The sequence below is a fragment of the Patiria miniata genome, unplaced genomic scaffold (genome assembly GCF_015706575.1).
Source record: "Patiria miniata isolate m_02_andy unplaced genomic scaffold, ASM1570657v1 HiC_scaffold_22, whole genome shotgun sequence".
Lineage (NCBI taxonomy): Eukaryota > Metazoa > Echinodermata > Asteroidea > Valvatida > Asterinidae > Patiria > Patiria miniata.
In genome coordinates, this window is record NW_024037061.1 from 12037588 (window position 1) to 12049434 (window position 11847).

Below are 11847 nucleotides of genomic sequence, written 5' to 3' on the forward strand. Positions count from 1 at the left end.
AGAAAACAAGGTAAAGTGTAGCTTAGGACCCCGTTCCCATGTATAGGAGAACGAAAAGACTGCAGTGACTCCCTTGTCTCTAACATGTCTTACTGATAAAAAAGGTAAGAAAGTCAGCGATCGTGTAATTACGGGCTCAGTTCTGGTTTTGAATTTTTGAGGGAAAGTTTGGGGTAAAATGACGATGACAGCAACAAAACTCAACCCTAACATAAAGATGGCTATCACCGTGATGTACATTGTGAACGCAGAAGGCACACTGAATCGGACGTCACCAACTGTAAACCGCGTAATTTCTACCCTAAGAAACAGTTTAAAATTACAAAAAGGTGTCATTAGAGTTGAGAAATCTGCTTTAGGATGAAAAGGTTATTTTGTAATGATAAAAAAACACCCTTGACTCTAATTTGATCGAAACTAAAGAGGGGCCCACAACTACACAAACACCTCCAAGTCACATTTTCTTCCAACGTACTGACCAACATTATAAAAACCTAGAGCAAATACAAAAAATTGACTGCTTGAGGATGCAAAAGTCATGTGAAAGTCATGTTGTAATCAGTCATTGTTGACAGTCATTTACAGAAGTCATTTTTGACCGGAACTATAGTAAATTTGTTTCCTTCACTACACTTTACTGTAAAAACACTAATGAAACTCAAAAGACATGAGCATGCACATATTTAGCACTGATGATCACTGATCGCTGATTATTTGGTATCAATTTGCAAAGACAAATCTTGACTTCATTTTATCAAAGAAAATACATTTTGCATTGCATTTGCACGTTTTGCATGTTTTGTCACAACAGGCAGATGTTGATTTCAACCAGGTCAAAATTAATCAAATTTAGAAATGGGTTGTCACCACTACCCAGCTAGCACCTTGCTCTATGTTTCAAGCCAGGCAGGCAGGCAGGCCTTCCAAACATGTCAACAAGAACTGAACAACAAAAGATCACGTCAAAACAACAACAAAATGCCGTGTTACCTCAACAGTTTTGATTTCCTGTTGCGTGTAGTCGCTGCTTCCAAGCTTCCGCAGACCGTCCAAGCTGGTGATTCGCCCGTCGATCACGGACTGGATGGCCCGCAAGTTATCCAGGGCCTTGGACACGACCAGAGGTTCATCCGCCATGACTGGTAGCGACACGATCTTTTCGAGGGAGAAATCAGCTCATTGGGAACACCTTCAGATCCGAGGAAAAACTACGAAAATGATGGGACATTTTCTGAATGTCGCAACTAGCTGCTGCTGACAACACTCGCAGACATTTTCTGTACGGTGAAGGCGGTACCACTTTAAAGTCGGTGTAGTTTGGCAATGACTCACTTTGAGGGACGCACATAACAGCATAATCGAGGCCGACTATTTACACCGTTTGTGGTTAAGTGTACGACTTACCACATTTATTTACATGTTAAAATAAAACGTTCAGTTTCAAAACATATCAATGGCTCTAGTTCAAACACTTTATGAGTGTCTGGTTTTACATTGCCATTTAATTTATTTCAACTCCCCATTGTAAAATAGACGAATCTGCAGGCACTTCAAAGTGCACGTACCTTATCATCAATCACGTGAAACACTGACGTCAGTGTCGGCAGCACCTTGTGAATCTATTCGCGCCAAACAAGAAAATCGCAATGGCAGATACGGGGCCCAAAAGAGCCGCTAATCTCCCTTGGTAAGTCTCGCAAATCGCTCTTTCTTCATATTTAATGATACCGTACTTCAATTTTAGATATTATTGTTTGTGGCGATCAAAGGCATAAATAGATCTTGATTTTCTTGACCACGAAATTGCATAAAGAAGTTCACCATGAGTTGATATTAAACGTTTGCCCGATAGTGGTCTATGGTGTTATGATTGGCGCCCTCTGTTGTTATTACATGTATTTAAGTTATTAAAAACAAGTTTCTAGCATTTGATATCAGTAATAATTTTCCAATTTCTTTTGTCTTTCCCCCTCTAGGGTTGAGAAATACAGACCCAACAAACTTGACGATTTAATTTCTCATCAGGAGATCATAAAAACAAGTAAGATCAAAGATGACGTCCAACCAGTCAAACTGCGGAAAGATTAGCATGTCATGCATGTATGACATGTATGATGTATGAATCCAGAGGCCAATTCAGTGTGCACAAAGTCTATGGAGAGTCAAGAATATTTTCAAAGTATTTTCAAACGAAAGTGGAAATGTTTCTCAGTCCCAGATTCATCATGTCTTCTCAACATTTTTGCAAACCTTCAAAAGGCTTCATTGAGACATGGAGGAATAAGAACACCCCATGATTGAGATGATGTATGTTAAAAAAGGGGCATCAGGATTCTACTTTCTTGCAAATGGCATGTATTTATTAATACCCCCGCTTTAATAATGCATAATATTTTGACTTGTTTATTTTTTTTAATTTTATTTCAGCCACACCCAACTAAACAGCGCAAGCGCCAATAACAGAATGGATAAATGGAGAGAAGACAATGAGAAGAAATTACAGTTGTAGAGGTGGGAGGAAAAGCCCAGAAGAATATTCTGGGGAAAACCCACGGAATCAGGCAGGGACCGAAAACCCAATCCACATATTAGCCCAGGCGGGATTCGAACCCGGGTCACAGCGGTGGAAGGCGAGGAAAGTACCGCTATGCCAACCTGACTCCCCTATAGCAAAAAAACCACTTTCTCGTCCAAAGTCACTTCCTTTTTCTTGCCCGCCTCCTTTTTAAAAAATTGTTTATATATTTTTTATTAATCACACATTAGCAAGTTATTTTTGTATTTTCATTTGTTAAATTCCAGTGAAATTGTAGCTATGTATGTGTGCGAGTTCAAGGTGACGGTGATCCTTTGGACACAAAAGTATCGACAAAAGAGTCAAGAAAATCGAAGAATTCATCCACCATCTTGGCATGCTTGGGGGAGGAAAGGGCCGCCTCCTCCCTTTTTTATTTTAAAAAGCCCGGACGAGAAACTGGGTTTATTTATTTGGCCTTTGATTTGAGAAATTACAGTCACATTCAAGACTTCATAGCTCCATATCTTCTAATTTCCAGTTCAGAAGTTTATGAATGAAGATCGACTCCCCCACCTGCTGTTCTATGGACCTCCTGGTACAGGGAAGACTTCAACCATTCTCGCATGCGCCAAACAGCTGTACTCACCCAAGGAATTCAACTCCATGGTCCTAGAGGTAGGTATCACGGGGACCAAAAAGGCGAAACAAAAAAAGTCATATTTAGCATCCCCGCTCGGTTCCTTTTTGGAGGCCGCCCCCTTTTTTTTGTAAATTGAAAAAAAATCCCCCCAAATGATAAATTTAATGATCTTTTTTGGAAAAACAAATTGTACTTTTAGACTCTAAAATCTGGTATGTCATTTCCTGAATCGAAGTGGTGGCCATTTAAAAAGAAAGCTGGCACCATCTAGAAAAAAAGTCCGGCTGCGGCTGGTGGTTTTGGAATATGAGTCGGGAGTCCATTTTGGGGGATAAAAAAAAAAAAAAAAAGGCCACCTCCTTCCTAGGACGGACGCTAAACATGTTTTATTTTTTTGGCCTAACCCCAGGCTGATATCAGCGTTGAGTCAACTAAATAAGGGGCCCAAAGCAAACCATGTTTTTAAAATACTCAACAGATGATTAGCATCCTTGATCAATTTTAGGATGCCTCCTATAATTTCGTTGGAGAGAAATATGAAAATGAATACAAATTAAGACAAAAACATGCAGAAAAATTATCAAAAACAGCCTGCAAATGGCAACCTGTTTTTGAGGGGGGGGGGATTGCTAGGCTTGTGCGAGTTGCGCTCGGGTAATACGCACGGACTTGGGGCTCCTTTGACCAATAGGGTTACTTATGCGCGCGTTCCTTGTCTTTAAGAACGCATGCGGCATGAGCATGGACATGGTGCCACCTTCAAAATTGCATCTAATATTGTTGGCCGAATAACATTATAAGTTGCTCATATCATGTGGTGTATCTGCAAAATTCTCCAAGAGGGTGGAGTTTTAAACATTGTCAGCGAGCAGCAGATTAACAATTTAATTTGTTTTCATGGTTTGTATCATGACAGCTGAATGCTTCAGATGACAGGGGTATCGGTATCGTCCGTGGGCCCATCCTCAGCTTTTCCAGCACCAGGACCATCTTCAAGTCAGGCTTCAAGCTGGTCATCTTAGACGAGGCCGACGCGATGACCAACGATGCCCAGAATGCACTCAGGAGGGGTGAGTGGGGGAGGAGAATAGAGCGATACTTTTCATTTTATTTTTTGGACCCTTGCTCAAGCTTACCCTTTCAAGAGCTCAGTGAATGAACCTGAAAAAGGTATTTTTCGAATCGTGTACATTCATTATCTTGTAATGGTGAAGAAGATTACAGACTAGGAGTTTTGGATTATTCTCTGAATCACTAATCTTTTGACCACAAATTCGTAGCCTTGTCGAGACACACACACAATAGGGAACAAAACATTGTAAAGGTCTCCACAGGGCAATTTCTATAGATGAATAGGTCTCCACAAGGTTTTCACGAAATAGATATATGGGTTTTACTCAAAAACTAGGAATTTCCAAGGTGGGTTGATCCGTCGCAAATGGAAGAGTTTTAGAAAAGGGATATTAATTCCAATTTTCAGCCAAGGAAACTAATTCTGGTTAAAATAAGAGCATTTTGAAACTTCACTTTCAAAATTGAACACTTTACTACACGAGAACAAAGAAATGTCTCCACAAGGATACAAATTTGAGAATGTGTGATCAGCGCATGTGTCATGGTTTCCCCACTGTCATTTGATGCATCTCCAAACTCACTGCATTTGGAATCTTGGTATCAATATATAGTCTTCTTTCGTATGATGCTGTTCAAAACTCTGCATCCATCAATCATCGGATGGTGCAATCATCAAGGTCCTGCAAGCATTGGGTCCGTGCAGGGGGGTGGTGCAGTGGGCAGTCGGCAATGATGTGGTCCACCGTCTGACGGACTCCACACTCACAAACGTCGGAGGGTTCCGCACCGTTTTTTGTAGAGGACAGTCTTCGTTTTCACAAAGCCGGTCTGGAGGCGATGCAGCTGCACCCAGGCTAAACGGTGGAGGCTACAGCCTGCAGGCTTGCTGGAGAAGCTGGCAAGGTACTAGTGAATATGCTCACATGAATTCATCCAATTCTTTTTGTCGTTTTTGTTTCTCAGTGATTGAGAAGTTCACAGAGAACACCCGTTTCTGTCTGATCTGCAACTACCTGTCCAAGATCATCCCAGCTCTGCAGTCACGCTGTACCAGGTTCCGGTTCGGACCGCTCAACTTACAGCAAATGGTTCCCAGAATTCAGCATGTCATCAACGAAGAAGGGTAATTTTTACGTTGGTGGCATTTAAATTTTGTTATTTGATTTGAGCTCAGACGAAATGTATAAGCATGTTATACTCAATGCTGTAACAGGGAAAGTCTCAAGCTAACCTGGTGGGGAAGTACGAAACCCACCATTAACAATTGCAAGAAACAATTTAATGTTTTGAATTTCTTTATCCAGTCGACTTCAAAAATATCCCAGACTCACAATGTGCAAACCAAAATCCTTCTGCAAACAATAACAATAACCTGAAATATAGGCTTAGGAAATGTACTTGTTAAGGCCGGCTTGTACTAGGTGCAAAAGCTAACCTGAACGTGTGATGTGGCAATTTTTTCGCACAACAAATTTGCAAAAGTTGAACACATTTCAAATCTGGTGCTTAGCAATTGCTTTAAGTATGAACTGATCTTTGCAATGGCAAAACATCCTCAGGAAATTAATGTGTTTATTTTGTTAATTTTTTTTAAAGGTAATATTCAACATTTGCAAACATAGCAAAAAACTACCTAATTATTATGAAATACCTTACTTGACTGTAAGTGAATAATAGTCTCAAGCATCCAGTGAAATCATGGCACTTGGTGTGCTGTCATTTTCAAGAAAAGTACAATTTTTATGTGAATTTCAAACGATGGTCGCTGATTTTTTTTTCAAATACTGCCCCCAATGTACCAAATTTAGTTAGTCTACATTTTGTTCGCAATCAGTTACACATCCCTGAACGGGTGCAAACCAGCTAGTCTGGTTCTATTTAAATTACTCTGTTTCGTCTGAAGTAGGGTCAGAGAACCAGACGACATGAATAGCATTTTGTTTCCTTGGTTTTTCCAGCATCTCTGAACACAAAACTTTTAACAGGTCAGTGCAGCAATATTTGCCATAAAATACTAACCCCCAAATACATCCTGAAAATTACAGCAAATGAAAATGTTGTGTATTACCTTGAATGTCTGCAGAGTTACTGTGACTGAAGATGGTATGAACGCGCTGATCACATTATCCAGAGGAGACATGCGACGATCCATCAACATTCTACAGGTTGGTCTCCATACGAACACAGATTCTTTTTAATTTGCACAATTCCTCAGAAAGAATGTGTGTTGCTAACTGTAAGCGTTTATGTGAATCATTTGATAATGACTTGAAAGTTTGAGAATAAGTAATCAACCAATAATCACACATGTAGGACAAAGTATGCAAGTTTGGAGGTAACTGAGCAGCATGGTTGAACAAAGAAATTGACTGGAGCGAGATTTGAACCAGTACCCTACAGATTATTGTTCCAGTGCTCTACCAACTGAGCTTCCAACTAATTGCATTCTTGAACAAAAGCATTGGCATAAAAGGGGAACTATCCGCTCCGTGCACAAGTACCCCATCAACGGCCCAAAAAGGAGAGTTAGGAGTGATCTAGACTGGTTCCAGATCCATCCACTGCGTATTTCGAATGTCTCCAAAGAAGTTGGAGGCGGAGATTAGTCTCGGAGACCATTTCAAGTTGAATTCGAATGTATTCGCGCGCCGACGACGCCTGACGCTCACGCGAAGACGCGGTTGCTATAGCTTTTGCACACTCAGGAAGTTGTGCGTACTTTGCGCACGAACCAGTACAGTACAGTACGGTACGCTGTGTCCCCCGTCCACGGAGCTCAAAAACGCGCCCTCATTTAGTAGCGCACGGAGCTCATAGGGCTGGATAGCTCAGTTGGTAGCGTGGTGGAATGGCAATCCGGAGGTTGCAAGTTCAAAGCCCACTCCAGTCAGTTTCTTTGTTCCACATGAAAACAATTTGTAAACAGTGTGAAAATGTCTGATGTTCAACGACGTATTTTTGGAAGTTTCAGTTAGTAGTTGGTTTGTAATTCGGCAAATCCGTGAATGGGTGCACGCAAGCATTGACACGATGCCGCAATCGGCTGAATGAGAACGTGTCCAGGATTTCGGGTGTAATTCAGTATATGACTCGGCAACTGTTGAATTGAAACAGAGATCCTAGAATATTGTTTTCTTAGAATATACAGCATTTACAGAACTAAAACTTTTTCAGGTTAGTTGTTCAGCACCCGTCTGTAGAATTCGAAGCACTTTTGTTGCTTCAAACGAAAAAAATGCAAATAAAAAAAAAAAAATGATCTACCCTAGCTTTAAAGCAACATGCGATTATCTGTAATCATCAGCAGTCAAAACGTCATAAGGAAACGTCGTGCTTCTGGTTCCCTGCTGTGCACTACGATGCACGTGACTACTGTAAGTAACAATGATGTGACCGACCATGATAATCTGGTCCTGAATAGTCAGCTAAACTTGCCCAACCATCATTGACTAACCAGCATTTGATCAAAGTTTGTTGAATTATGGTCAATCATAGTTCCTGATCAAACTTGCTTAAAATTGATCAGACTGATGGGTTTCCCCCATTTTGCAGAGCACCAACATGGCGTATGACCTGGTCAATGAGGAGAACGTTTACCAGTGTACGGGGCACCCACTGAGGTCGGACATTGAGAGCATTGTTGACTGGATGTTGAATAAAGACTTCACCACAGCATATAACAGTATCCTTTGGAAGAGGTGCAGATTGTTTTATTGAAGTCCTTTGACTTTTAGTTTTTGAGTTGAAGCCAGTCTTTCCAGTTTTTATACTAAGTCTTAGTTTGAGTTTCCGTAGGGGAGAACAAATCATAAATTCCTATAAAACAATTGATATCCACTTTACTTGAAATTCCATCTTAGGTCACTCAGGGTTTCGTTTTTGAAAACTCAAGAAAGAGAAGTTAGATATATTTTAAAACAATTTTGAAGAAATCTTATTTTGGTGGTTTATGTTGTGGATTTGTAAGGTTGCTGTATTATGGTTGCACTGATTTTAAAGGTACAGTCCATCATTTCTAATTTGTGCATTTTGTTTGTTTGAAGCAACAAACGTGCTCAAAATCTATAGAATCTAAAGACAGCACCGTTGGAAAGGCCTTCTTTCATTGATTTCTTCAAAACAACAGCTTGCCAGGAAGATTAATTTCACAGGGAGTTTATTCCCCTTACTATCTTCCAACCAAGTTTGTTTTTCAACAATAATTACGTCGGTTACTTTTTTGATAGCTGCAAATGATGGACTGTAGCTTTAAAGTAAAAACACATTCTAACAACTGGTACTATACCATAATTAAAATAATAAAATAGCAACTTTTTTATTTCACATGGAGCAAGAGTCTTAGAAAAAAACATAGTTGTTCATGGCGACTGTAATGTGAATCAAAGTTAAGAAAAGAATGCACTGCATCTGAAATCAAAGGCACTGCATCTGAAATTAAGACAGATTGCGGGATCGCTAGTTAATAAAGGCAAGCAAAAAAGGACATTCCATGATTTAAAAGACGTTATATAAAGTTGTGTTTTTTTATGATATAAGTGAAAAACAAAGAAATCAGCTGATCCGAGCTGATCCGAGCTGATCCGAGGAAAAGTTGCATGCCAAGAGTTACACAAATGCAGAGTGCTGTTTGAGAAACCCATTCTTTAATATTTACTGATCAGACATCATGAAGCTGAAAACTCTGAAGGGCCTAGCCCTGCAAGACATACTGACTGAAGTCCACACATACGTGCACAGAAGTAAGTACACGTACTCTAATATCATCACTTGTAATGCAAAGCTGCAATGACGACCCGTTGCATTTTGTCTAAAGTACCTGTGACACCCGGGTAATGAAACTGTGAGTTTTTTAACCGCTTTGTGCCGGGATTATTTTGACATTTACCAGACCCAGGCGCGGGATTGTTTTTCACGAACCACAATGCCAGACAGGTTCCGGCCGTCATCTGCGGGTAGCACACCCTAATACTTCCAACCTCACACGCTGCGAGCGGTCACTGACAGATATTTCATTTCATAAGCACGCTTCTTGCGTATTTATCCGTCATCCTTTCCGAATACCGCAAAACCTTTGCGTGTATACAGGTCATCCAGCGCGAACTGGTTAAATACAATTATGCAGTCATTTGAGCTCAGAACCTAGCTAGAGCGAGACGATGATGAACTGTTCAGTGTTAAGAGTGAGGAAACTCTGGAGCAATATTTGGCCTACACTGGTTATGAACCCGACCTAAAGATGGCGGAGGGCTACGAAAGTCAGTTTCTGATTTCTCATAAATTTGAGGATGCCTTTACCAGGATTTCAGTAACAGTGATGCATTTAGGCAACTTTACAATCTGGTTTGAAGACAAGATTCGAACAACTTTTAAACCATATGCAAATTTATACAAACTGTGTAATAAGTGTACCCACATCAGCGCAAGATTACTCACTTTGTCATGCTTATTGGTCACTTGACTAAGATAACAAAATTATGTTTTTCGGCAGAAAGAAAGGTCTTACTGATTCATGTGTTTTTTGTTGTTGTTTTTTTCCTTGCAGTTGATTTTCCAGTAAAAGTGAGGATACACCTTTTGGACAAGATGGCTGATGTGGAGTAAGTTCCCCTGAATCCTTCATCTTTATCCTCCAAAAATCACTCACCAAATTTTGCCTGATTTTGATGAATTCAAGATAGTAGCATCCTGATCCCTGTTGATACTTGCATGTTTCCTGATTTGAGTCGGTCCAAATTATGCTGGCCGGCAGGTATAATGTACAATATTATGTTGTGGCTTATTCATGAAGGTTCCATACTGGAGGCTGAACTTGTTCAAAAATTGTACGTCATTTTCAATCGCCGGGCGTGCATACCTCAAAAACGTTGCTAGCATTCATGATCTGTGTGGTGTGTGCATAATACGGTTTGAAATAATTTGAGACCATTGGCAAATGTTTGCATTGTTTTGTGTGAGAGCCCTTGGAGAAGTTCATTTGTTGTTTTGAGATTGTATTGTAGTGTTTTTGTGTTGTTTTGATCGACAGGCACCGTCTGGCTGCGGGTACCAGTGAGAAACTTCAACTCGGCTCGTTGCTGTCGGCTTTCCAAGTGGCTCGAGACATGGTGATGGCCGAGGCATGATAGGATACCGTGGCTGAAGCATTCTTGGATACCATTGCTAAAGCATTCTGGGACTGATGATGCCATTCATCTTGAACAGTGTTCTTAAAACCACATCACTGATAAATGGTTCGCCGGATTTTTTGTCAGTGACTGTTGCCTGGCAACTGATGTCTGTTGCCTAGCAACGGAAGGCTGTTGTCAGAGTTCATGGAGGAAGAATGAACGTTATAATCCTGATTAGGAAAACAAGTCTGAGAAAGATTTCAGTTTGCAAAATATTTCAGGTTAGAAAACGTTCAAATGCTTGTGACTCCGGATTTGACCTTTTAAAAGATATACTGTAGTGGACACAGTAGGAAAGTGCTATTTTAAGTTGGTAAGGCCGTTTTTTTTTAATTACTTGGATTACGGAATTTTTGGGTCCCCATTTCCGGCGGCGAGCGGGAAATGAAAAAAAAAAAAAAAAAAAAAAAAAAAATGGGGGCGCCCTATCATCCAACATGGCGGCGCCCATAGAGACATGAAGAAACAAAAACGGGCACGAGAATGAACAGTCACTGCATTTTCAAAACCACGGTTTCAAAGAAATAGTGACCATGGAGTGACCAGGCCAGTTCCCCCGATTTTTTTAGCATTCAAAAATCTCCTTTTCAACCTAAAGCAGACTTCTCTCAGATCAAATGACACCTTTTTGTAATTGTGAAAAACAAAATGGGATACAAATTACGTTTTTTTTAACGCGATTTTATGGGTGGTGTCGGTGCCGTGCGATCGTCATCTTTATTTTCATGTTGCGTTTTGACGTTGTCATCGTCATTTTTCCCCCAAATTTCCCTCTATTTATGACCTACCTGTATGTTCTTAAATGTCGACAACTAGTTTGGTAAGTCAAATAAATTAAAAGTGGATTTTGTTCTCTTTGAGAACCGGGCCCATACACGATCGCCATTTATAACTTTTGACAATCGGCATGATCGTCCGGACACCATGTGCACGCGTGTTTTGGCCTCGAGCTCGTTTTCCTCGTACAAAAACATCAATGCGTATTATATAGTGTACCGCGCGTGGAAGCACTGAGAAAAAGAAAGTCGGTTGGCTGCACGTAAGATCTGCCGTACGTACTCCTGCTGGTGTGTGGGTGTGTGTGTACTAATACAGATATATATTTTTGCGGCGGGGTTGTCGCTACTTGAAGTATCGGCACACTCCGGAACTGGGGATTCAGTTGTCAGTGTGTACTTGTACATCGCGCGTACCTAATAGTATAGTACGTACAGTGCATGGGGAATCGCTGGTGTTCGCACGGCCGGCCGTACCGTGCGTGTGATTGATTCAGCGAGATTTTAAGACAACCCCGATCGGGCTGGGATGACATCGAAACACATTGTTAATGTGTGGAAAAACAACTGAAATCAATTATTTTAGTTGTAAATGTACACTGTAGAGTCAAAAAAATTAAACCTGGCGGCAGGATTTTAAAGCTTGGCGGGGACTTCTTAAACATGGCGGGC

The 11847-nt window shown here is 40.6% G+C and overlaps 2 protein-coding genes across 4 annotated transcripts in view; one reads left to right on the forward strand and one right to left on the reverse strand.

Moving 5' to 3' along the window:
- Window positions 1–1535, reverse strand: part of LOC119730214 (kinase suppressor of Ras 2-like) — a 44023-nt gene extending 42488 nt beyond the window's left edge. For both annotated transcript variants that reach the window (XM_038203004.1, XM_038203003.1), the window contains exon 1: window positions 991–1535. In XM_038203004.1, coding sequence (XP_038058932.1) covers window positions 991–1137 — 147 coding nt within the window. In that variant the 5' untranslated portion in view covers window positions 1138–1535. The remainder of the gene's footprint in view (window positions 1–990) is intronic.
- A 24-nt stretch (window positions 1536–1559) lies between these two features.
- Window positions 1560–10825, forward strand: LOC119730215 (replication factor C subunit 5-like). Of its 2 annotated transcripts, XM_038203005.1 has the most exons (10): window positions 1560–1687; window positions 1977–2041; window positions 3057–3193; window positions 4075–4228; window positions 5196–5355; window positions 6316–6397; window positions 7785–7914; window positions 8894–8971; window positions 9775–9829; window positions 10258–10825. In XM_038203005.1, exons 1-10 carry the CDS (start codon window positions 1647–1649, stop codon window positions 10352–10354), a joined length of 999 nt encoding a protein of 332 aa, XP_038058933.1. In that variant the 5' UTR covers window positions 1560–1646; the 3' UTR covers window positions 10355–10825. The 2 variants fall into 2 exon arrangements, with proteins under 2 accessions (XP_038058933.1, XP_038058934.1); XM_038203006.1 differs by lacking the exon at window positions 1977–2041 and having other exon boundaries at window positions 1602–1687.
- The last annotated feature ends 1022 nt before the right edge of the window (window positions 10826–11847 follow it).

Bases quoted from the DNA above. Each gene is read 5' to 3' on its own strand.
- LOC119730215 (XM_038203005.1), top strand. From the start codon at position 1,647: ATGGCAGATACGGGGCCCAAAAGAGCCGCTAATCTCCCTTG. The intron at 1,688-1,976 runs GTAAGTCTCGCA...TTCCCCCTCTAG, and splicing joins AGAGCCGCTAATCTCCCTTG to GGTTGAGAAATACAGACCCA. The intron at 2,042-3,056 runs GTAAGATCAAAG...TCTAATTTCCAG, and splicing joins TCAGGAGATCATAAAAACAA to TTCAGAAGTTTATGAATGAA.